Below are 26,880 nucleotides of genomic sequence, written 5' to 3' on the forward strand. Positions count from 1 at the left end.
TGAGACGATAGGCTCTATCAGGCATAGAGCAAGCAGGCTTGCATGAATTATCACTCCTTACCAGAGCCTGTAGCCTGGACCCACCTAGCCAGTGTCAGACACTTACCGCCCAAGGAGCAGAAACTCATAAAGGGCCAAAGTGCAAAACCATCAACCAAGCAAAAGGAATTTAACAGACAGTACACTATGCAGAACATACTGTAGAAGTCAGATAAATGTGAAAACTAATTCAGCAAATATTACTTTACAGAATAGGACTTTTTAACACTGAGGTGAGTATGGCAAGTAATAGAAAACTGTAGGCAAAGGATGTTGCATGTGTCACCCTCTAGTGTACAAATGTGCCTGAGTGAAAACAAGTGTCTGTATGGGCTGCGGTCTCCTCCTTCCTCCTGTGTTGCCAGTAAAGCCTGGGTTCTGAACATGACAACAATTAGGAAGAAAACCAACAATGTCATTTTATTTTATTTCAAGATTGAAGTCCTCCCAGTGGGTATCAAACATTGTCATCAGCAATCAATAACAGTATTCAGCGATGATAATTCAAATGGCGTGTGATGAACATGGGCTGATGTCTCGTTAGTGTAGCAGACAGACCAGTGGGTGGTGGCCTCCATTACCATAACAAGCAATTCATCTACTCAACTGACCAGTTCTACTTAAAGCTAATTGCAAAGCATCAGTTGCAATATGGGAGATCAATACACAGTAACACAACGTGAGACAGGCTTCAGCAGCTCAAATTGATCGTTTATCTGGCTGATGATGGTGCTGTAAGAAAGATAGGCATAGAAGATCTGGAATAAGGAAGTTCCACCCAACCAGTCTTCCCATGTCCTCCCTTTCTCTGATCCCATAACATAGGAGCTGCCAGCACTGGGGTCATCATACTATAAACCTTTCAGCTTTGGTCTACAGTAATCATATAAAGTCCTGGAACACTGCAATGGGAGCAGAGAGAGAAGGAACAGAAAAGAGTCTCTGCTGTGTGAGTGGTGACAGACCGCAGCATTGGTCTGAGTGATAACTGTTGGAGGAAGGAGGGAATTGAGATCTACAGGATGACACAAGGTGGGCGATTTCTGGTCCACTTTTCCACTTGCTTGCCATCATAGGTGTTCTGGAGAGCGTCCCTGACCTGAAGGGGCATACACATTGTTGAGACCATTTGTGCCAATTTCAAAACATTTGTGTCAATTTCAGTGATGTAAACAAACTGGCTGAAGTTGACAGTTCTGCAACTTCAGAGGAGAAAGCTTCCAGTACTCACATCCTTTTCCATGGGGAAGCCACCTGTTTCCAGCTTGGAGAAGACCAGCTCTCCGTTGATCTCCAACTCAAAGCTGCCTGCAGAAACAACAGCATCACACTTCTCTTCAAAACAATATGTAGGTTTAACCTTGATGGACACATACATAAAACAGGTATGAAAACTGGTATTTTACCAAAAGAATAGGTAAATATTACAACATATATTACAACAATATATTTCACTGTAGCCACTGTGCTTCTGCATCTGCATTGCTTTCTCTTTGGGGTTTTAGGCTGGGTTTCTGTATAGCACTTTGTGACAACTGCTGATGTAAAAAGGGGTTTAGAATATAAATGTGATTGACTGGTTATCCAGCTGACCTTTTCATCCTACAAAGCCTGACACCTCCACCTCAGGAAACTCCACAGCGACAGCCTGCTGAAGTTTCTTGTAGCGGGGCTCGTACCCTCATTTGCCACTGAAACAGTGATAGAAAACCAAAACTGTGATGAATAATTAAAACGGCATAAAAACGACAACATACAGACTCAACCTGAGTGTTAAAAGGTATGGCAGTTGCCATATTTCCATAGTTTGCATAATGTAAATGTTCCATGACTTCCATAGTTTCCGGCCTCTTGGTTAAACAAACGCATCCTCCCAAATATAAATGAATATAAACCTACCAGTACTCCACTCTGATCTGCACCACACCCATGGCTTTTGACCCAGATTCTTCTTCTCACTCCTTTCTTCTTGATTGTGCTTCGCTGATGTAAAGGTGTTTTGCCTGGATGACTGATGTAGGAGGAGTAAGAATCCTCAATATGTAAATACAATAGGAGCAATCGTAACCTGCCTCCTTAGTCATGAGTAAGTCTAAAAGGGTATAGTGGATTACAGGTTTACTGTCCCAGGTAGGGTTGGGCCAGTGATCAACTGAAACAGGCAAGTTACTACATGATAGCTAACTGTTTTTCATGTAAAACAACAAAACATTGCAAAAACAAAAACCATTGACAATCGAGACACCAAAGGCTCATCATCTTGAGTTATTTGAAGTTTATATTCTGTTCTTTAGTAATGGATAAGTTCTAGAAAAACATTGAAATGTGTATTGAGACAATAATATAGCTGGGCAGTGTATTGGATTCCATGTGTGTAGTGTCAAGACCATAACATGCAGGAACAACACCTCCACAAAATGTCATATCTGAGAGGATCTATTCCTACTCAGAGTGAGTTGGGAACATTTCAGTTAATAGAAGTACATAGCTAGCTTGATGACAGTGGTATTTTGAGCTGAACAGCAGTTAATTCAGGAAGAAAACTGAAATGTAAATTCCAATTGCCATGAACTTCTATTCAATGTGGAATTATAATTTTAGTTAACTTCCTGAATCTAATTAAAATTGACCGCAAACCTGCTTAACACATTCAATACAGGAAGATAAACTCGGACACACTTTACTGTAGCCAGTCAGCAGGGTTTGATCAATGCAGGCGCAATGTATGAAACGTACCAAGATGCTCCTTGCTCCAAAGGCTTTTCTCTTCCTACTGCAGTTGTCATGGCTGGCTCTGTGTTGACATTACAGCATGGGTGTAGCCTACAGCTGTTCCCCCATAGAATGATCACATGACAGTGGCATTATGAATGTGAGCATCAACAACAGAGTAATTACTGAGACCTGAGTAACACACCGGAGGTGCTATGTTGCCATGGGGATGTACTGTATGGAGAGTTCAGACCTGTGAATGAGGCAATACTCTAATAATATGGTAATATGTTATTACATAGCCCTTTAGAACTGACATGTTCTCCATTCTAATGGAGTTGAGTAGTTATTACAGAAGTGAAACTAAGAGAAGAAAAAACATGTTAAGTAGTTTTGAGCATGACACGTTTATGACAATACTAACATATTTATACAGTTAAATAATCCATAACTTTATTTTGTGATAGAAGTTCTCCCAATGGATATTCATACTTGACAGCCCCAGGCAACAGATTTTTTTATTTATTCAGAGATGATATTCAATAAACTGTGCGCATAAACAGGGGCTGATGAGGTGTCGTCAGTTATAGACAGAGCAGTGAGAGATGGCTTTCAAAACATCTGAGGATTTATCTACTTGCAACGTCAGCTCTACTAATAGTAAAGCTGATCATATATAAAAGCCACAGAGTCAATTAAAATGCATCATCTATGATTCAGTGGCAGTATACAATTGCAAATTCACAAGAGGTTTGGCTACTACGGTATTTCTCACGTTTCAGCTAAAGAGAACAGTTCAAAACAGAGGTATAGTTCACTGTTAAAGACACTGCCTGGAATGATCCAGGCCGATTAGCTATAAGATGGACAAAACTGAAGATAAAAACCTTGATTACATCCAAGTTCCGACATTGAGATACACTCGTTTTAAAGATAAATAAAAGTTGTAGTGACAGAACCAAACAGAATTTTTTTTTAAAAGTCTAAGCTTCGACCTTGTTTAAAGTGTCTCCACATCATAAACTTTAGAACACATCTTATGAAAAAAATTGACAAACATTCCATTGACAGGCTCAAGCAGCACGTTCATCATCATAGTAGGGTAAAGGATACAAGTTGTGAAACAGGGCTTATGATGCTTAGAGCTTGGTGATATTATTATTTTCACAAAAGGATGAAAATAATTGAGCTCCTTCCCTTCTTGCTTTTGGTACTCGATAACATTTCTCTTTTACGTTCATCAAAACTTTGTTTATGTCTGGCCAATGATGGTGCTGTATTATTTGAGAGGAATTAGAACAATCAGGCAGTAACTGTCTGCCAGGCAATGAGGCTTTTGGAATATAACAGGGTGCTCCCCCCAACCCGTCTGCCCCTCGATCTTACGGTCTCCTCCATTTCTCTGATCCCATAACATAGGAGCTGCCAGGACTGGGGTCATCATACTATAAACCTTTCAGCTTTGGGCTACAGTAATCATATAAGTCCTGGAACACCTCAATGGGAGCAGAGAGAGAGGGGAGAGAGAAGGCACAACAAAACCTTATGACAGGTTGTACTCTAAATCAAAGACAGTGGTCTTAGTCCAACTCTGCTAGTGTAGTTTCAACGTAGAGTTGTGTGTCACTCTCATGCCCGGTTAGTGCAAAGGCTGAGTGAGTAATGACAGTGGCAGTGATGGATGCGCACTGTCCTGTCTTCAGCATGCTGCTGTCAGGAGAGGGCAGGGTTGGAGAATAGAGGGAGAGGAGATCTACAGGATGACACAAGGCGGGCGGCTCTTGGTGATCTTCTCCACTGGCTTGCCATCATGAGCTTTCTGTATAGCGTCCATGATCTGCAGGGGGACAAGACATCTTGTGTCATTGGCGGTAGTCATTGGCAGTTGACACACACAGTGTGTCAGACAATAAAATGACAGCCTTGTAAGAAGTTAACAACTTACGTCGTCTTCATATGGGAAGCCACTTGTTTCGAGCTTGGAGAAAACTACTTGCCCGTTGATCTCAATCTCAAAACTGCCTGCAGAAAGAAAAGCATAAAATCAAGGAAAACAATGTAGTCTGAGAATATAGTAAAGACATACACTCACCAGCCAGTTTATTAGGTGCAAGAAAATGGTTCACTCCTACAGACAGTGAGTCATGTGGCCATGGCTAGCTGTATAAAGGCGGCAGACCGGCAGAGGCATTCAGTTGCTGTTCGATTGAATGTTAGAAGAATGGGCAAAACGAGTGACCTAAGTGACTGAGCATGGTATGATCGTTGGTGCCAAGCACATCGGATCGAGCATCTCAGAAACGGCTGCCCTCCTGGGCTTTTCAACAACAACAGTGTCTAGGGTTTCCCGAGAATATTGCGACAAACCAAAACAATCCAGTCAACGGCAGTCCTGTGGGCAAAAACAGCTCATTGATGAGGTCAAATGAAAATGTCAAGGATCGTGCAAGCTAACAGGCGGGCCACAAACAGACAAATAACGGCCCAGTACAACAGTGGTGTGCAGAATGGCATTTTAAATCGCACAACTCGTCGATCCTTGTCACGGATGGGCTGTTGCAGCAGACGACCACACCGGGTTCCACTCCTATCAGCTAAACACAAGTAGAAACATATCCAGTGGGCACGCGATCGCCAACACTGGACAATTGAGAAGTGGAAAAACGTTGCCTGGTCCGACGAATCCCGGATCCTGTTGCTTTATGCTGATGGCAGTCAGGACTTAGCGTAAGCAGCATGAGTCCATGGACCCATCCTGCCTGGTGTCAATGGTACAGGCTGATGGCGGTGATGTACCACAATCCAATCTGCAGCAACTGCATGATGCCATCGCATCAGTGGAGACCAAGATCTCTTTGGAATGTGTCTGACTTGAAGAATCCATTCCCCCAAATAATTCAGGCTGTTCTGGAGGCAAAGGGGGTCCTTGTGGCAGTGCGCTCCCATCACTGCCACTGTCACCACTCGCTCAACCTTTGCACTAACCCTGCATGAGGGTAACACAGACCTCTCTAATAAACTGTCCAGTGAGTATATAGCTACACAGAAGAACATGTAGCGATGTCAAAATACTTCACATTATTAGTGTACTTACCAACACTGTACGTACCTGTATTGTCTGTAGTAGGCTATGTAGAAAGGACCAACTTACCTTGTCTTCCTACGAAGCCCGACACTTCCGCTTCAGTGAATTCCGCGGTGACAACCCGCGCGAGCTCCTGATAGCGGGGCTCGTACCCTCATCCACCGCTAAAGACAACGACAAAACAAAAACATAGCTTAGTGATGAATAATTAACCCTAAAGTAGTTGGGAGGAAATGTCCAAGCAATGTCTAAGGTAAACATTCATCTAACGTTAGCTAGCATAAAACATAGCCCGTTTCATAATAAAAGAGTGGGTATTCTGCGCTATGAAGGTGGCTGGTTCGAGCTACTAGCTACTGTAGCTACAGTAGCTACCTAAAACGCATGGGAGCTGCTTTAAAAAATGCCGAATAATCCAATAAATGGAAAATAAACATACCAGTATTCGACTTTGACTTGCACACCCATGGCTGTTGAAGAAACTAGCTAGCTTGCTAGTTCCTTCTTCTCGATAAGCTGAATCAGGTTTGACCTAAAGACACAATTGTGTAACAGAGATGCTAAAAAGGCTAACTTGCTAGCTAAAGCGTATGAACAGAGAAATGTTTTTGATTGGTGTAACCAGAGGTGGGAGGAGCGAGAAAAATCAGGAAGAAAATACTAGCAGGGACCTGTTCCAATACTTTTGAAATGCATCCATCCTTTCCCTTTCTTCTTCCCTTCTTTGAGATTATTGATAATCTGTTTGAATGGCAAACACTATAGACATATAGGTGAGGTTTGGGTCGTTATTGGTGACACTGCAATGAACAATCCAACTTTGTAGCAACAAACAATTCCAGTAGCAGTATTTTAAAACAATGGACAATTGTCTGTCCATTGCATAGTTTGCCATTTTTTTCTAGGAATGCTGTCAAAATGAATGTTTGGTATGCAAGATTGCAGTTTTTACCTACTGGAATCAGACTGCACCAATTCATTAAGACATGCTTAACAACATGATGTATATACTGCCTCTCAGTCATGGGCAAGTCAACATAAAATAATAACTGTACAGATGTACTGCATCAATGACAAAGGTGGACTGGGCAGATGACAAACTCAGACGGATGAGTCATGTCATAAAGTTGGGTATTTTTCTTCCTTATCTTTTACTTTTGCAAGGCATGCTGACTCAGAGGAGTGGCTTGTTGATGTCTCTTTAACTGCAATAAATGGCTGGCTCCTTACTTATGCTGCATTCATAACCAAGTGGGAAAGTAGTATATACCACATATACGACTGGTAAAAATCCAGTTGAATGGCCCTCCAACTGGTAATTACTATTGGGAAGCTCTTCTGTCATCCCTGAGCTCCAACTTCCCCCACATGCTGAACTATGACATCACCTACTAAGGAAATTACCTTGATACCAGCATTTTCGGAAGTACATTTTTTTATTTAACCTTTATCAGTGAGTCATACTGAGACCAAGGTTTATTTTACAGATTAGCCCTGAATTACATAAATTACAGAAAATACACACATCAAAATATAAATACAAAATGCAAGCAGAAAGAAAAACACGGTCATAAAAAACAAACACATTCATCAGTAATAAGGTCCTCAATCAGCTTTCTGAATTGGCCTAGAGGCCAATTGATCCACAATTAAGGTGCAAGAAAACTCAGTAGAGACCAAAGGAATTTCCAGAGTTAGCCATCCCTGAGATCGGGTGTGGTAGCTCGTATGTCCACAGTTTAGTAATGATGTTAAGAACAGTGGGTCTTTTTGTAAAAGGGCTTTATAAATGAAAACATAGCAATATATCAACATACGTGACATTAAAGAGGGCCAACCAACATTCTTGTAGAGAATGCAGTGATGAGTACTAAAATTGTCACCCGTAATAAATCGCAGTGCGCTATTATAAACTACAACTAACAGCTTTAATGAAGTGGCAGCTGCATTTATATAGATGATGTCGCCATAGTCTAGGACCGATAGGAATGTCTACTGAATAATCTGCTTTCTACTAAACCCATTTTTATTCTCAGTTTATTCTCATGCATTCCATTCATATTTACAACTTCACCACTCGTAATTACCATCTTCCCATTTGGTTATAAACACAACATTATTACTGCTTATTACTGCCCACCTTCAGACTCATAAAGACATCACAAGTCATCAAGGCAAGTGTACACTCCCTTCAGAGTAAAAGCGACACCCCAGTCTTTCAGGAACTTGTTGTAAGCCAGAAGTAAAAGGACTGTTACTGGGCATTGACATGATGACTAAAATGAGTTGGATTGTAACAATTTTGGGGAGAAACTAAGCACAGATAAAGCTTAAGATCAAGAGAAATGGCAACCAGAGAATCATCAACATATGGTAAGTTTTTTCATCTTAATTGTCTTACATATCAACTTGAGAAAAAGGTTGTACTGTATATAAAGGACTATTTACACATGGCTTGTAGTTGTTTTTAATAACTTTAGCGTCAATCAGTGTAAAAGTATTACTCTAACCCTAACATGGCCAGTTTAATGTAAGTTAAGATGATTAACTGCCCTCTTCTATCAATGTGGTGCGTGTACTGATATTTCTAGGCAACATTACAATTACTTAAAGCAACTATTCATGTTTTTATGATATCCCCATGATATCCCCATGTACTGTGTGTAGCAGGTACATAATGTGTGTAGCAGGTACATACTGTGTGTGGCAGGTACATACTGTGTGCGGCAGGTACATACTGTGTGCGGCAGGTACATACTGTGTGCGGCAGGTACATACTGTGTGCGGCAGGTACATACTGTGTGTATCAGGTACATACTGTGTGTAGCAGGTACATACTGTGTGTAGCAGGTACATACTGTGTGTAGCAGGTACATACTGTGTGTAGCAGGTACATACTGTGTGTAGCAGGTACATACTGTGTGTAGCAGGTACATACTGTGTGTATCAGGTACATACTGTGTGTAGCAGGTACATACTGTGTGTAGCAGGTACATACTGTGTGTAGCAGGTACATACTGTGTGTAGCAGGTACATACTGTGTGCGATAAAGCAACATGTGACAGACATCTGATCAAGTTGTCAATACACCACGTTATCAGTAGTTTCATAGTGGCGTAATACACACACAGGTGCATGCTATCTGTGTCTGTTTGTGTATGTACTGTACTTGTGACTGTACATGTGTGTGTTTGTGTATGTACTTGTGACTATAAGTGTGTGTGTTTGTGTGTGTACCTGGGACTGTACGTGTGTGTGTTTGTGTGTGTACCTGGGACTGTACGTTTGTATATTTGTGTGTGTACCTGGGACTGTACGTTTGTGTGTTTGTGTATGTACTTGTGACTATAAGTGTGTGTGTTTGTGTGTGTACCTGGGACTGTACGTTTGTGTGTTTGTGTATGTACTTGTGACTATAAGTGTGTGTGTTTGTGTGTGTACCTGGGACTGTACGTTTGTGTGTTTGTGTATGTACTTGTGACTATAAGCACAGAAAAAAAAAAATGTATGAAATTGTATGAAATGTATGCATTCACTACTGTAAGTCGCTCTGGATAAGAGCGTCTGCTAAATGACTAAAATGTAAAAAAAAAATGTAAAAATGTATAAGTGTGTGTTTTTTACAATTTCTTCGTTAATCATTGTGGGAATGACAGTCCCTTTAAAATGGAAGCTTAATGTCAGGCAGTATAACACAAAATGTGCACTAGCATGAACAGTAACTCTGTCTCTCACGTCTCCTGTTTGTGTCTCTCTCAGACTTGAAAGTTGTCCTTCTTGGCGGCAGAAACTCTGGGAAGAGCGAAGTGGGCAATGTGCTGCTGGACAGGGAGGAGTTTGTCATCAAGGAGCGGATCACGTGCTCTAGGAGGGTGGGAGAGGTGGCAGGTGGGTGGGTTACTGTGGTGGACACACCTGGCTGGTGGTGTGACTTCAATGTGCAGGACACGCCTCAGCAGGTGAAAAGGGAAATAGTGCGCAGTGTCTCTCTGTGCACCCCGGGACCCCATATTTTCCTTATCGTCATTAAGGCAAACTCAGTGTTCTGTGAGAAGCGTCGCAGGGCTGTAGAGGAGCACCTGGCCCTCCTCAGTGAGAGAGTGTGGAGTCACTGTATGGTCGTCTTCACCTGCAGTGACTGGCCTGGACACATGCACATGGAGCAGCAAGTCAAGAGAGGAGGCACGGCCCTCCTGTGGCTGGTGGAGAAATGCAGTCATAGGTATCACTGCCTCAACTTGAAGAGTGGACCAGGTGGAAATCAGGTCACAGAGCTGTCCAGGAAGATGCAGAGACTGGTGACAGAAAATAGTGACAGCTATTTTAAAATGGAGGGACTGCTTTTACAAGAGGTGGAGGAAAAGAAGAGGATAGTGGAGCAAAGGGCTCAGCAGAGATTGATGAAGATGCAGAAACAGAGATCTCTGCTCAATGGTGAGTAATCACTGAGATGGTTCTTAGGACACAATGCTTTGCCATATTGTCAACAGTAGATTTTAGAATATTTCTGTTCTATCAGGGCTCTACAGTGCGACCATTTTACTTGCATATGTGCCAAAATACTTTGCTGTGAGACCTGGAATTCAAAAATGAAGGATTCTAGCTTTATTACCTCAAATGTGGACAACTACAAATAGCTAGGTGTCTGGCTAGACTGTAAACTCTCCTTCCAGATTCATATTATACATCTCCAATCCAAAATTGATCTAGAATCTGCTTCCTATTTCGCAACCAAGCCTCCTTCACTCATGCTGCCAAACATACCCTCGTAAAACTGATTATCCTACCGATCCTCGACTTCGGCGATGTCATTTACAAAATAGCCTCCAACACTCTACTCAGAAAACTGGAAGCAGTCTATCACAGTGCCATCCGTTTTGTCACCAAAGCCCCATATACCACCCACCACTGCGACCTGTATGCTCTCGTTGGCTGGCCCTCGCTACATATTCGTCGCCAGACCCACTGGCTCCAGGTCATCTATAAGTCTTTGATAGGTAAAGCTCCGCCTTATCTCAGCTCACAGGTCACCATAACAACACCCACCCGTAGCACGTGCTCCAGCAGGTATATCTCACTGGTCATCCCCAAAGCCAACACCTCCTTTGGCTGCCTTTCCTTCCAGTTCTCTGCTGCCAATGACTGGAATGAATTGCAAAAATCGCTGATGTTGGAGACTTATATCTCCCTCACTAACTTTAAGCATCAGCTATCTGAGCAGCTTACCGATCGCTGCAGGTGTACACAGCCCATCTGTAAATAGCCCATCCAACTACCTACCTCATCCCCATATTGTTTTTATTTACTTTTTTGCTCTTTTGCACACCAGTATTTCTACTTGCACATCATCATCTGCACATCTATCACTCCCGTGTTAATTTGCTAAATTGTAATTACTTCGCTACTATGGCCTATTTATTGCCTTACCTCCTTTCACCATTTGCACACACTGTATATAGACTTTTTGTATTGTGTTATTGACTGTACTTTTGTTTATTCCATGTGTAACTCTGTGTTGTTGTTTGTGTCACACTGGTTTGCTTTATCTTGGCCAGGTCGCAGTTGTAAATGAGAACTTGTTCTCAGCTGGCCTACCTGGTTAAATAAAGGTGAAATAAAAAATAAAAAATAAAAAAATATTTCTCATTGTGCTGCTACATTTCTTTGTGTGCTCCTACATTTTCCAACTTAGGCGCACATGTGCTCCTTGTAAAAAATGACAGCGTAAAGCACTATCTATTATGATGTTGCATTGTTTCCTTCTTTTCTACCAGGGGAGTCATGTCATCTCTCCGAAATCAGAGTCGTGCTGCTTGGAGCTCGGGGCTCAGGGAAGAGTTCAGCAGGAAACACCATCCTGGGTCAAGGAGGAAGCTTTGAGGTCAGAAGGAGAACAGCGCAATGCATGGTGGGAGCAGGGGATGTTGCCGGGAGACAAGTCACTGTGGTGGACACTCCAGGCTGGTGGATGAATTACTTCTCTCAGGATAGTCCTGTTTTTGACAGACAGGAGATAGTGTGTAGTGTATCTCTTTGCTCCCCTGGTCCACATGCCCTCCTGCTGATGGTGCGTGTGGACCGGTCCTTCACAGAGACCTACAGGAGAGCTGTGCAGGAGCACCTAGAGCTCATCACAGACACAGTCTGGGCTCACATCATCATCCTGTTCAACTTTGGGGACTGGCTGGGAGACACAACTATCGAGCAGCACATTGAGAGTGAGGGGGAGGCCCTCCAGTGGCTTGTGGAGAAGTGTGGCAACAGGTATCATGTCCTCAACAATAGAAGCAACTCAGGATTTCAGGTCACGGAACTGATGAAAAAGATTGAGGAACTGATGTCATGCAGCAGCAGTTGTTACTGTAAGATTGAGGGTGGCGTTCTGCAGGAGTTGGAGGAGAAGAGGAGGGAAGAACAGAAAAGAGCAGGGGAGAGACTGACGAGGAGGCAGAAACAAAGAGAGACTGCCAGATCTCTATTAGGTGAGCTAAATCAATCTCTCTCAAAATGCACTTTAGGTGTCTGATTCTATTCATATTGGTGTGAAATATTTAGGATGAACATTTTCCATTCGTTCATAGAGCTTTAAATCTGACAATGTGAATGAAACACTTTGTATTCATACATTTTATGTCCACAGTAGACGTGTTATACATGACAGTATTCTTATTTGTTTGTGACAGGGGAGCTCTACTGTCCCTCAGAGCTGAGAATAATGCTGCTGAGTGGCCGCAACACAGGCAGGAGCTCTGCTGGAAACACCATCCTGGGCAGAGAGCACTTTAAAGTAGGGTGCCATGCCACTGATTGTGTGGAAGGACAAGGAAAGGTCAGGGGTAAGACTGTGACAGTTTTGGACCCACCAGGCTGGCTGTCACTGGGTCCTGGCTCCCTGATGTCTCCCTCAGCCTCTGTGGTAACTGTGGTCCTGGTGGTTGTGAATGTGAGCTCCTCCTTCAGCCACACTGTCTGGAGAACAGCAGAAAAACACCTGGAGGCGCTCGGAGAGAAAGTATGGAATAGAACCATGGTCCTATTCACCTTTGGGGATTGGCTGGGGGACACGACCATCGAGCAGCGCATTGAGAGTGAGGGAGAGCCCCTCCAGAGGCTTGTCGAGAAGTGTGGCAACAGATATCACGTGTTGGACAGTAAGATCCAGGGGACTGGTGCACAGGTCACTGAGCTGCTACAGAAGATAGAGGAGATGCTGGTGGAGGAGAGGCTGGAGGTTCTACAGAGAGGAGAACAGGTTGGGAAGAGTCTTACATTGATGCAGGAGCCAGAGATGGATGGAGTGATGGGAGAGGGCATAGAGGTCCTTGTAGCAAACCACACAGACCCTCCCTTTCATGATGGTAAGCAAGACTGATGCACATTAGATAGAACTTACAGTGCATCATTTCATGATGTATTTACTATTTATTCTGACAGAGCTCTCTTGTGTTGCAGTGTGTGAGGTGGCTAGTTCAGAGGACCTTCTAACCCCAGATGACTCAGGAGCCCCAGACTTTGGTGGACAGGAGTTGGCACTACCAGAGGCCAGCGGAGGATGGTGGACTGAAGCAAATCACTCCATCCTGGATGTAGAGGGGTTTCTGTCCAGCATGGGCAGTGTGCTTCAGGGGAATCAGGAGGGGCTGATGTGGAACATGGGGGGCAGACAGACGCTAGTGGTGAACTTCCCAGACTGTCTCCACACTGGATCTACTCAGAGCCATCATCTGAGATGGAATAGACAGAATGGTAGAAAACCAGTCACCCTGTTCTCTCCAGGACACCAAGCTCTCCTCCTGGTCGAGCAACCCAAAGAACCAGAAAGAATGCTGGTGAAGAAACAGGAAGACATTGTGGATATACAGTCCCTTGGACACCCCAGGCTGAGGGACAGGACCCTCAAGGAGATTGCCAGAACAGGAGGCCTGCAGGCCTTGATTGACCAATGGGGGAACAGTAATTTGGAGGAGCTTGAATCCTTCATTGACTCCTATTATGAAATGGTGTGGAAGAAAACCATGGGGTCTTTCATAGTAGAGGAGGAGGACTGTCTCACCAGCAACAGCCCAGAGATGAATGATGTTGGGGAGGATCTTGTAAATAATGGTGGCCAGGAGGTGCTGTCATCCATTGACAAGAAGCTGTCTAAGCTGGACATCCTGGAAGGCATGCAGAGAGACTTGCTGGACCTCAGACAGAGTCTGGATCGCAGCTGTGACATCATACAGGAACTCAGTGACAAAAGTAAAGCAACACAGAAGCCTGCTGTTCCCTCTGATGCAGGGGAGGCAGAAGTGGAGGAAAGTTGCTAGAGGAGAGATGTTCAACAATAACATAAATGATAAGTTATAGATTCGTTTGTTTTATCTAATGATGCCCTCACATCATTGTTCAGGTAACAACTAATTAACAGTATTGATTTATTGATGGAGTTAATGCTAATGGTGAGGCAGTATATTAACTTCATAATGTCATGTGTTTCCACAAGAGGGAGCCCTCTGATAAGCAATTGTGGGGGGTTGGTCTCCTACATAGGTTACTGTATCTATTCACTACATGAAATATTTCACTACATTATTATGCAAGATACCAGTCATTTTAATTCAGTTATTGTTGATCATTTCCTAGATGATTATTTTATTTATCTTATGAGGCTTGTATAAAGACAGACATATCAGGGTCCATGCCATAAAAGTAACATATTAAATCATGAAACATATCATACCATCCAAGGGGCGACTCTTTTTTTTGTGTTTGCTCATGGGATGACTTGTTCGAGTCAATGTAAAAAGAATTGACAGCAACAAAGACAGAGAGCCGTGACCCTCTTAGGTGGTGGGTAAGCTGAGGATGAAAAACTGTCTGACTGTGCTGTGGTGTTGTGACTGTCTGCAGGTGCTGCAGCCCCAGCCTCAGCCCACTGGCTGATGACTCATCTCTCTACAGCAGAAGCAGAACATGTACAGTGGAACTGGGCTGATTCACAACTGGAAGGGAAATACTGTAGGTCTTCACATTGGGTAGCTACTGTTCATAAATAAGGGCTTGGAGTTTTTCCTCTTCAGGTCACATGGTTAGGAAACACTTCAGGTCTGTGACGGAGAGAGAGAGAGAGAGAGAGAGAGAAAGAGAGTGAGAGAAAGGGGGAGGAATAGGGAGAGGAGGAGGAGAACCCTTTTGGGTTCCATATAGAACCCTCTGTGGAAAGGTTCTCCTATGGGGACAGCCGGAGAACCCTTTTAGGTTCCAGATAGCACCTTTTTTTCTAAGAGTGTACAAGGGAGGAGGAAGGGAAAGAGTGGTGATGAGCAGATTTGGTGTTTGCAAGACTTCCTCACACGGTGAGCCAAAGAGGTGACTTGTTTGCAATCATGATCTCTTTATCTCTGTCAGTCTCTCTCTGTGTCTCTCACTGCATTATTCCCCCATGAATATCAATACCCCTTTTATCCACTCCTCCCTCTTTCTCTTTCTTGCTTTATCATCCATCCTCCTTTATCTTACGTCAGTCCTCCAATAGCCTAACGTAGGAGGCATAGAAAGACGTCAAAGCGAAGTTCCCACTTCCGATTTTCAGGGGAAACGGAAGTTAGGTTGAAAATACTCCATCCCTGAAAAGCAGATGTTAGCGTGTTCTGGCGACTCAGCATAGGATAGTCCTCCAGTCACTATTCTTCTCTTCCTCTCTCTACCCCCCCCCCCCCCAATCTTCCAGCTCCAGTTGTGAGTCTCAGTCCTCCCCACTCATTAAAAAAGATTTGCAGCTCGGACGGAAGCTGGAGAGAAATGGATCTCTCAGCGTGATGGCAGTGCAGTGGCCGTTTGGCCCAGGAGACAGTCCTGAGCCCACATTCATCTCCATTAGTAGGACAGCCCAGCGCCCAGCCCAGCGCCCAGCCCAGCGCCCCCCACACACACACACATACGTGATCACGTTTCACCGCCTGCTATTTTTCCAGGTGGAGAGAGGATGGGAAAAGGAGGGAGGGAGAGAAGCAGGCATGGAGGGAGGGCGAGAGAGGGATGATTTAGACTTGGTGAAAAATAATCAGCCATCCTTCCCTTCCCCTCTCCACGCTCCAATGTCATGACGCCCCAAGGGGTCGATGTCTGTCTGAGGTGGTACACTGTAGATCAGGGGGAGGCCTGAACTTCTATACCCCATAAAGAGTGCATCTTAATATGCATAGGGCCATATGCTCTCTGATTTCATATGAATAAAAACAAGCTGTTATTAAAAAGCTGCTGGACACAACTGTCATAATGTTTATCTACTTGGGTTGTGTGTTGGCGATAAATCAGCTGTGATTGGTTGGCACCTGGCCTGAAACAGAGACCGCTTGGCTTACCCAAGAATGTAAAGGTAACTGAACTAAATGACTATTGCCCCGCAGCACTCACTTCTGTCATAATGAAGTGCTTTGAGAGACTAGTCAAGGATCATAACACCTCCACCTTACCTGTCACCCTAGATCCACTTCAATTTGCTTACCACCCCAATAGGTCCACAGACGATGCAATCGCCATCACACTGCACACTGCCCTATCCCATCTGGACAAGAGGAATACCTATATAAGAATGCTGTTCATTGACTATAGCTCAGCATTCAACACCATAATACCCTCCAAGCTCATCATTAAGCTTGAGGCCCTGGGTCTCAACCCTGCCCTGTGCAATTGGATCCTGGACTTCTTGACGGGCCGCCCCTAGGTGATGAAGGAAGGAAATAACATCTCCACTTCGCTGATCGTCAACACTGGGACCCCACAAGGGTGCGTGCTCAGCCCCCTCCAGTACTCCCTATTCACCCATGACTGCGTGGCCATGCACGCCTCCAACTCAATCATCAAGTTTGCAGACGACACTACAGTAGTAGGCTTGATTACCAACAATGATGAGACGGCCTACAGGGAGGAGGTGAGGGCACTCGGAGTGTGGTGTCAGGAAAACAACCTCTCACTCAACGTCAACAAAACAAAGGAGATGACCGTGGACTTCAGGAAACAGCAGAGGGAGCACCCCCCTATCCACATCGACGGGACAGCAGTGGAGAAGATGGAACGTTTTATGTTCCTTGGTGTACACATCACGGACAAACTGAAATGGTCCACCCACACAGACAGTGTGGTGAAGAAGGCGCGACAGCACCTCTTAAACCTCAGGAGGCTGAAGAAATTTGGCTTGTCACCTAAAACCTTTACAAACTATTACAGATGCACAATTGAGAGCATCCTGTTGGACTGTATCACCGCCTGGTACGGCAACTGCACCGCCCACAACCGCAGGGCTCTCCAGAGGGTGGTGCAGTCAGCACAACACATCACGAGGCAAACTTCCTGCCCTCCAGGACACATACAGCACCCGATGTCACAGGAAGGCCAAAAAGATCATCAAGGACAACAACCACTTGAGCCACTGCCTGTTCATCCTGCTATCATCCAGAAGGCGAGGTCAGTACAGGTGCATCAAAGCTGGGACAGAGAGACTGAAAAACAGCTTCTATCTCAAGGCCATAAGACTGTTAAACAGCCATCACTAACACATTGAGGCTGCTGCCTACATACAGACTCAAATCATTGGCCACTTTAATAAATGGATCACTGGTCACTTTAATAATGCCACTTTAATAATGTTTACATATCTTGCATTACTCATCTCATATGTATGTATATACTGTATTTTATACCATCTATTGCATCTTGCCTATGCTGCTCTGTCATTGCTCATACGTATATTTATATGTATATATTCCTATTCCATTCCTTTACTTAGATTTGTGTGTATTAGGTAGTTGTTGTGGAATTGTTAGATTACTTGTTAGATATTGCTGCACTGTCGGAACTAGAAGCACAAGCATTTCACTACACTCGCAATAACATCTGCTAACCATGTGTATGTGCCCAATAAAATTTTATTTTATTTTAACTATCTAGTTATTCAAGAACTGAACCTTCCACAACCCCTCCTGTCCCCCCTACCCCCACCAGCAAATCCCAGGTCGGGGGAAACCTCAAGTACAACTTTGCAGGAAACAATTAAGGCTAATAATTGGGCACCAGTGAAACTGAGTTCCAGTTCATTTTGAATCTGCGTCTGTTTCTTAGGGACTGGTACCTGCTAAATCATCAATCTCAACCACTGTTCTGCTACATACTGTACATTAACAACTTATGACAGGGTTGATGCTACAAATCCACTGAGAAGAAGGCTATGAGAAGACCCTCTCCTAGTCGATGACTGGGTTTACCTCTACCCGACCCTGAGCTCTATTGAACCTTCAGACATTTTAATAAACTCTACTTCTCATCATGTATTACTGAATGAAGATGCAGTGGGATGGATGGAAAAACTTTCTCTGTTGCCTCAAGAGCTGTGGCCACAATAACAAAGCTTAATATGAATTCCTTCCTGTTATGAAATGGCATGTCTGGATACTTCTGTGATTGTTGTTGGACGGTCTTTTTCACCTGTAAACAATTCTGATACGGATGGGGTTTGTATAGAGAGGACCCTGTGATGATATAACAGCAAGGCTATTGCTTTGTGGCTGGAATGATAAGGGACACAAAGAGCAGTATATAGTCTGTTGGGATGCAGCATGTAAGGTTGTCTATGATGAGGTTTATTGGGCTGCTGATTAGAGAGAGAGATGATGAAAATACAGCAGGATAGAGAGGAGGAGGAGAAATGGGAAAGAGTTAAAGTGCAAATTCTAGCATCCATTTGCAAAAACAATAGAGACATAAGCATGCCACACACACTGCCACAAACACATCCTGTATAAACACTTGCATGACACGTACTGTACAAACACACACAAACACATGCACATGCACGCAAACACACACACACCCATGCAAACGCACACACACTCACACACACAGAGATAATTTACTTTCTCCTCGTTTGCTTGTTGGGGATTTCCAGGACATTAGCTTGAAGCCAGGTGTGCTGCTTGACTGAACCTGTCCCAGCCACACAAGGTTAAAGGCTTTGATCACTGCCAATGAGGCAAACAAAGTGGTTAGACTGACCCGTGCAAATAAGCATATGCAACACAGACAGACAGACAGACAGACAGACAGACAGACAGACAGACAGACAGACAGACAGACAGACAGACAGACAGACAGACAGACAGACAGACAGACAGACAGACAGACAGACAGACAGACAGACAGACAGACAGACAGACAGACAGACAGACATCCGGCGCCGACAGAGATGGCCGCCTCGCTTCGCGTTCTTAGGAAACTATGCTGTATTTAGTTTTTTTTTATGTATTATTTCTTTACAAGCATTTCGCTACACTCGCATTAACATCTGCTAACCATGTGTATGTGACCAATAAAACTTGATTTGATTTGAAAACACACACGCACACTTTTATCTTTCCACATCCGCCCTGGGTGGCAAGTAAAATTACACACAAACAAAACTAAATACATATTGAAGCACACACATCAACATAATGTAGGCCTACATTTGTGTTTGGATGTTTTGGATTCGTAAGTAAGCATTCTTTGGATTGCCATTTCACAATTGGCGTATTATTTATTCATATGGTTTATTTCATTGGATCAGGCACACACTTTGAATATCCTATTAAATGTAATAATTCATTAGTAAATATTATTCAATAGAATGGAGCTGAGGAAGTCCAGTGCCTGCAGAGTTCAATGAGAGCCTGAGATCAGATCACATTGTGGAAAGGAAGGAAGCAGGGAGGAAGAGAGAGGAGATCAGGTTATCACTGATGGTTATTCAATACCAGGCCACCAACCAATCAGATTAATCCCTCTCTGTGCCTGGCTGTCAATACGCATCACTAAGATTGTCTGTGTTAACACTTCTCCTTTCCTCCTTCCCTCGTTTGCTCTTTCTTTCAGTTCGACTCCTCTTTCTCTGCTACACTCATCTCTTCCCCTTCTCAGCCCCCTCTCTCACCCATTTTCTCCCCCCTCTATTATCTTGAACCCAGTAACCTCTCCTCTCCTCTCATTTCATCTCATCTCATCTCATCTCCTCTCCTCCCTGGTGCTGTCCATTTCACAGATAAGAAGAAGACATCCAGTGGAGGTCTTGGTCTCAGTGGTTGTTAAGGATCCCAGGACACTCATACAGAGGATGAGAGGTTTAAACGATGGTCTCCTGGCTTAGTTCCCATGCACTCTCACATACACTAAGACACTTTGATCATTCCACTGTTTGATATGCTGAATACATGACTAGCTGCGTGTGTCCAGAACAAAATAGCTGCGATGCCTTAACCCCCCCCTCCCCTCAATACATATTGTATGTATTGAGAGATACAAATGAAACCATATCATAGTGCAAATAGCAAACTACAGATACTGATATACTCATAATAAAATACATTACTGATATGTTCTTTAAATGTTATACACACCATTTTACACAATACAATAATAACAGTATTGTTGTGGAAAATTCTAATTCTGCCACAACAATATGCAATAATAATCTCCCTCCCCCAGAGAAGACCCCAGGGGAGGTTAAGGTCCCCACCTCCCAACATCATCAATATTCACCCAGAGCAGACCATCCATTTAGCTGATTAGAGCTAGTAGCTCAACCAGACTGATTAGAATGGGAGGGGAGAGCAGGAGGGAGACTAAAGACAATCACTCCTCTCTTTTCTGTTGCCAGTATGTGGTGGTGAGTGTCCAGTTGCAAAATACTGCTATGCATCCATCCACCAGGTTGGGTTCCTACATGTGCCCCCATGTGCTCTACGACACTCTGTACAATCAGTAGGAGAAGGGAGGCAGGACCCACTGGGCACAGACGTCAATTCAACATCTATTCCACGTTGGTTCAAAGTAATTCCATTTAAATTACATGGAAACAACGTTGATTCAACCAGTGTGTTCCCAGTGGGGAGTTTTCCATTCTAGTCTACCCACACAACATGAACAACCTAGCATCTATCCCACAAATGGAAACGGGATGCTGTGTTTATTAGCTGACCTGCCTGCTTACAGACAACATCTTTCTCACATCTGGGGTATGTCAGGGGCACACTGGACTTCCATCCTGTTTGCTGAATTCTCAGACCACATCCTCAGGGCCAACAGAGGACCACCATGTCTGTATTTGTCTGACACCCTCTCACTCCTCAATGCTCTAATGGCCAGATAGACCATACTGTAATAGACAGGTCTGTCTCTATCACCTGTACAAACACAGGGAGCCATGGCCACTTCCCTGTGATATCCTCAGGATCATCCCCTCTAACAGGTCAGGTGCTTAACAACTTGGTCTCCACAGCCTCAGTGCACCTTGCCACAACCCTGACCACTGATTCTGTTTGGTTTCGTGCTGCTGCCTTACGAGATAACAGCAGGGGAGCGGGCGTGAGCCGGAAGGGCGACATGGGCCTGTCGCCAGGCTTGTAACCAGGAACAGGGTCGAGGGACTTTACAACTACTCAGAACCATTACATAACACCTGCCCATTGTTTATGTTAGTATTGTGGGTGCTGGGTTAGTCAGCTGAGAAAGGTGGTGTTAGTGGGTGCGTGGGTCGAGTCAGTGTAAACACATTGCACCATCACGGGCTGTGTGGAGACAACGGTTGGGCTTGGACAGTGGTTGGATTGGTTTCCCTTGTCTCCTCCCAGATAGAATGAGCATCTCAGGGAGCTATAATATGACCCATAACTCTGCACTAGCTTTCCCTTCTGAGCCACAGAGTCAAGGGGTAGATTGGGTCAAAGTCTGGTCATGGTTAGTGCCTCCTACCAGCCCCAGCCCAACTCCCACTGGCCTCACAGATGTAAGAGGAGGACTGTGACTCGAGACATGAGGTATGAGTTTACACTTTGAAGATACAGTATAGCCACACAATGCATGATGAAGGGTGCTGTATAACATGTTCTATGCGTTTTGATTTTTCCCTTTGATTTTATACAGAGCTGTCATTTGAATTCACTGTCCATGTCAGTTAGAGGAATTCGGCACAGTACAAAGCATAGTAAACATGACTCAATCTAGCAAAATACTCACAGGGGAGAGTTATACATGCACACACAACTAGAACAAAGGAATATTCCCTAAAAGAAACAGAGGGAGAGATAAAGTCATCTGTGATTTTGGACTTGTTGACCGCAGGCCCCAAAACAGAATGGATATCATTAGTCAGCCCATTAACGAGAGGGCTAATTAACACATAACTAATGCACTTAGCATCGCATTATGATTGAGGGGGGAGCATGGAGTCATGCACGGATCCCCCCCCCCCCCCCCCCAATAACCTGATGTTCTAATGAAAACAGATTTCAGAACAATGAAGAATCTTCAGGTTTCTAAGCAACTCCACCTGAATGTGGTTCCTATAATAACACTTTAAGGGGGAGAGGGGGCATTTATATAATGGTCCTGATGGGATCCTCATTTTGTGCATCCTTTTTCATCATCCTCTTTGAACCCTTGACATCCGATCTGAACACAGAAATCCATCAATCTGTCAGGGTTACGGTAAATGCCAAAATTAATGTGACAACACAAAGATGGCTGGCCAATGAAAAATGCTCCCCTGCTGCAGTCTTGGCTAAAGTCCACATTTGAACCGCTGCTCTTTTATGTAAGGGAACCATATTTCTTGTTTTTAGATGTTGGGCTTTTCTGTAACCATTCTCAGGTGATAACCTATTTCCTTCATAACAATAGATACACACATGTGGTGTCCACTCTCTCCACTCCATGCTGAAATGCACACCAGGCTGTGACCTCATACGGAACAGTCCACCTCTGAGATCAGCCTCTACCTGCCCGGTCCCAGCCTCAGTGTACACTGTGCTGATAGGCTCTAACTCCAGTACACTGTGCTGATAGGCTCTAACTCCAGTACACTGTGCTGATAGGCTCTAACTCCAGTACACTGTGCTGATAGGCTCTAACTCCAGTAGACTGTGCTGATAGGCTCTAACTCCAGTACACTGTGCTGATAGGCTCTAACTCCAGTACACTGTGCTGATAGGCTCTAACTCCAGTAGACTGTGCTGATAGGCTCTAACTCCAGTACACTGTGCTGATAGGCTCTAACTCCAGTACACTGTGCTGATAGGCGCTAACTCCAGTACACTGTGCTGATAGGCTCTAACTCCAGTACACTGTGCTGAGAGGCTCTAACTCCAGTACACTGTGCTGATAGGCTCTAACTCAAGTACACTGTGCTGATAGGCTCTAACTCCAGTACACTGTGCTGATAGGCTCTAACTCCAGAACACTGTGCTGATAGGCTCTAACTCAAGTACACTGTGCTGATAGGCTCTAACTCCAGTACACTGTGCTGATAGGCTCTAACTCCAGTACACTGTGCTGATAGGCTCTAACTCAAGTACACTGTGCTGATAGGCTCTAACTCCAGTACACTGTGCTGATAGGCTCTAACTCCAGTACACACTGTGCTGATAGGCTCTAACTCCAGAACACTGTGCTGATAGGCCCTAACTCCAGTACACTGTGCTGATAGGCTCTAACTCCAGTACACTGTACTGATAGGCTCTAACTCCAGTACACTGTGCTGATAGGCTCTAACTCCAGAACACTGTGCTGATAGGCTCTAACTCCAGTACACTGCGCTGATAGGCCCTAACTCCAGTACACTGTGCTGATAGGCTCTAACTCCACTAGTTGTTGGAACTTTGCCACGGGGACTTGCTTCCATTCAGCCACAAGACCATTAGTGAGGTCGGTCACTGATGTTGGGCGATTAGGCCTGGTTCGCAGCCGACGTTCCAATTCATCCCAAAGTTGTTCGATGGGGTTGAGGTCAGGGCTCTGCGCAGGCCAGTCAAGATTTTCCACATTAATCTCTTCAAGCCATTTCTGCACGGGGGCATTGTCAGGCTGAAACAGGATAGGGCCTTCCCCAAACTGTTGCCACAAAGTTGGAAGCACAGATTGTCTAGAATGCCATTGTATTCTGTAGCATTAAGGGGCCTAGCCCGAACCATGATAAACAGCCCCAGACCATTATTCCTTCTCCACCATATTTTACAATTGGCACTACGCGTTGGGGCAGGAAGAGTTCTCCTAGCATCCGCCAATGCCAGATTCGTCCGTCGGACTGCCAGATGTGAAGCGGGATTTATCACTCTACAGAGCGCGTTTCCACGGCTCCAGAGTCCAATGGCGGCGAGCTTTACACCACTCCAGTCAACACTTGGCATAGCGCATGATGATCTTAGGCTTGTGTGCGGCTGCTTGGACATGGGAACCCACTTCATGAAGCTCCCGACGAACAGTTCTTGTGCTGATGTTGCTGCCAGTGGCAGGTTGGAATGCGGTAGTGAGTGTTGCAACCGAGGACAGATGATTAATAGGAGTTACGCGCTTCAGCATTCGGGGGTCCTGTTCTGTGAGCTTGTGTGGCCTACCACTTCACGGCTGAGCCATTGTTGCTCCTAGATGTTTCCACTTCACAATAACAACACCAGTTGACTGGGGCATCTCTAGCAGGGCAGAAATTTGATACATTGACTTGTTGGAAAGGTCCCATCCTATGACGGTGCCACGTTGAAAGTCACTGAGCTCTTCAGTACCGACCATCCTACAGCCACTGTCTTTTTATGGAGATTGCATGGCTGTGAGCCTGATTTTATACATCTGTCAGCAACGGGTGTGGCTGAAATAGGTGAATCCACTAACTTGAAGGGGTGTCCACATACCTTTGGCCATCTAGTGTAGCTCTATATTATTGAAGGGAGTTCAAAGATCTGATTGCTGCGGGAAAAACACTGTTTTTAAAACGTTCAGTTTTGGTGGTGAATGACCTATGTGCCTACCAGAGGGGAGGGGCTGAAAGAGGTAATTGGATGGATGGGAGGGGTCGTTGATTATTTTTTCCGCACATTTGAAGGTGCGCTTGGTGTACAGTAAGCTCACAGAGGGAAGGTCCCAGGACAGCCAGTAATCTTTGAGGCTTTCAGCACAACCCTCTCTAGTCTCTTAGTGAGACTGTCCATGTTACCATACCAAACTGTAACAGACTGTATGAGGCAAAGTCATGAGTAAGGTACTTTAAGAAACTTATCATGTTTCATTACTTATTCTAATGAATAGGCCATTCAGCTACTTTACCAATTCAAACCTTTAAAACGTTCAGCCTCATCAAATCTTTATCAAGACTGTATTTTATGAGTGACCTTGCCGAGTGGAATGACATTGGCTTACAGTATGCTGACTAATCATAAGGACAGGAACAGGATATGTGGGGAGAGAATAATGTATGACTCATAGAAGGCCTTGTCAGCACACCAGCAGCATATACATAACACTACTTAAAGAGCTCTCATTCACTCGCTTTTTTCTATTTATGGCCAGTTGGATAGCTACATTTCAGCTATAAGTTCTATACACCTCCATAACCATGTAATCACCATCATATTCATCATCACCTCTTTCAATGGGCTGTTTATCCACTAGCAAGTTGCCATGGCAATCATCTTAACAAACCAACCAAGTGTATGACAACAAACTATGGTAGGCCTACCACCTACCATAATGGATAATAATATAGTCTTAAGAGTCATATTGTGGCTACATGTATACAAACAAAAAACAACTTGAGTGACACCATCTGTAAATGTCAGTGACACAGTAGAATACTTTCTTACTTGTGTATTTCCTATGCAATGTTTTAGATTAAAGTGACTGGTTGGTCCGTGTCCTCTGGATGAGGGACATGGGGGTGTGAGGAGTGGGGGCTGGTCTTCTGGGAGGATGTGGGATCATTGATGTGTCCAGAGATCAATAAAGGAGAGTATTCAGATCTCAACAGTGAAACCCAACCAGCCTGCCAATACAAGGGGGCTTCAGCCCATAGAGTAGAGCAGACCCCCTCAGCTGATAGGTACAGAAGGGGTGGTGCCAAACAGGGTCAGGAGGACAATAAGGTTAGAGTGGAGGTGGGACGTGACGGTAGCAGGTTCAGTGTGCTGCAACCTGATTGGTGGCTTCTGCTGGCCAAATTGTCTGAGATCAATAGCCATCAACACTGGTTTGCATTTAAGTGTAAATACCTCAATGAGCAGTAAACACAATTATAGAACTCAGATGTGCATTAGTGGTCTTTCAGTGGCCTTCCCAAATGTAGTGTACCATCAAGGACTATGGAGCCTGTCCAAAAACTCCACATAATGGACCATGTGATCTGCTTTGATGGACAGGTTCAATACAGAGCATATCCCAGAGGTGTGTGTATGAGCATAATTGCTCAATTGAAAATTCACACTCTCGCTCACTCTATTCACTTACCATATGGCATTGTGTCATGGTACTATAAGTACAAGTGGTAGGTCAACGGTTGTAAGCCTTGGTATGAAATTACATGACATGAAATTATGTTATAAAATGGATTGTAAAGCATGAGTCAATATTAATTCAGTTGTTTCTTTCTTGAAAGTGCACATCCCTCATTGAACTGTCTTACCTTGATAGTCTGATCATTCACAGTAGTGTTACTTCAGGGATGACCAACTATGCAAGTGAAGCAGTCTCCCTCTTGTGGTGCATCATTATATTGTGTAAGATACTGTGGTGTGGCTGGTAAAAAGCCTAGCTCTTTGAGCCATGTTACAATTCCCACCAAGTGGGTTAACCCTATTGTCGCGATGCATAGGGGGTTTGCCTTTCACGCCGGAGACCAGGATTCGCTTGCCGATCCCTCTGTTCACTACGTTGGTGTCAAGTCGGGTGGCGGCCGTTGGGCCATCGAAAGGCAGAGATACTTGTGAAGGGGTTTGAAAGAAAGTCGACGTGCCTGCCGGCTCGAAAGGGGCAGTATGGCGGTCCTCAATATATGAGCCACTTTACAATTCCCACCAAGTGGGTTAACCCTATTGGCGCGTTGAGCAGGGTGTTTGCCTTTCACGTCTGGATTTGCTTCCCACTTCTTTTGTTCGCTACATATACTGTATATATTTTATTTTTGGGGTGCAGCTGGTAAATATTGTAGGCTATAGGCCTACGTACCGTAGCCTACTAGGTGAACATGTAAAAAGCGCAAGAATCAAGCTGTG

The 26,880-nt window shown here is 44.3% G+C and overlaps 1 protein-coding gene and 2 pseudogenes across 3 annotated transcripts; 1 reads left to right on the forward strand and 2 right to left on the reverse strand.

Moving 5' to 3' along the window:
- Positions 1 to 438: 438 nt before the first annotated feature.
- LOC106606857 (migration and invasion enhancer 1-like) lies at positions 439 to 3,062 on the reverse strand (annotated as a pseudogene). Its single transcript, XR_014392631.1, has 5 exons — positions 2,776 to 3,062; positions 1,939 to 2,050; positions 1,633 to 1,730; positions 1,271 to 1,347; positions 439 to 1,138 (listed from the first exon to the last, which is right to left on the reverse strand). The product of XR_014392631.1 is annotated as a migration and invasion enhancer 1-like (transcript).
- A 189-nt stretch (positions 3,063 to 3,251) lies between these two features.
- On the reverse strand, positions 3,252 to 6,445 carry LOC106606858 (migration and invasion enhancer 1-like; annotated as a pseudogene). The gene is made up of 4 exons (XR_014392632.1): positions 6,276 to 6,445; positions 5,903 to 6,000; positions 4,697 to 4,773; positions 3,252 to 4,588 (listed from the first exon to the last, which is right to left on the reverse strand). The product of XR_014392632.1 is annotated as a migration and invasion enhancer 1-like (transcript).
- Positions 6,446 to 7,781: 1,336 nt separating this feature from the next.
- si:ch211-214j24.15 (uncharacterized) lies at positions 7,782 to 14,560 on the forward strand. The gene is made up of 5 exons (XM_014203275.3): positions 7,782 to 8,209; positions 9,596 to 10,270; positions 11,611 to 12,318; positions 12,520 to 13,194; positions 13,289 to 14,560. The coding sequence occupies exons 1-5, from the start codon at positions 8,182 to 8,184 to the stop codon at positions 14,143 to 14,145; spliced, it is 2,943 nt and encodes a 980-aa protein (XP_014058750.3). The 5' UTR covers positions 7,782 to 8,181; the 3' UTR covers positions 14,146 to 14,560.
- Positions 14,561 to 26,880: the final 12,320 nt, after the last annotated feature.

Source organism: Salmo salar, chromosome 06, assembly GCF_965601325.2.
Source record: "Salmo salar chromosome 06, fSalSal1, whole genome shotgun sequence".
Taxonomy (NCBI): Eukaryota; Metazoa; Chordata; class Actinopteri; order Salmoniformes; family Salmonidae; genus Salmo; species Salmo salar.

Excerpts from the sequence above, each read along its gene's own strand:
- si:ch211-214j24.15 (XM_014203275.3), top strand. The coding sequence starts at position 8,182 with ATGGCAACCAGAGAATCATCAACATATG. Across the intron at positions 10,271-11,610 it reads ACAGAGATCTCTGCTCAATG|GGGAGTCATGTCATCTCTCC; the intron begins GTGAGTAATCAC and ends CTTTTCTACCAG. Across the intron at positions 13,195-13,288 it reads AGACCCTCCCTTTCATGATG|TGTGTGAGGTGGCTAGTTCA; the intron begins GTAAGCAAGACT and ends CTTGTGTTGCAG.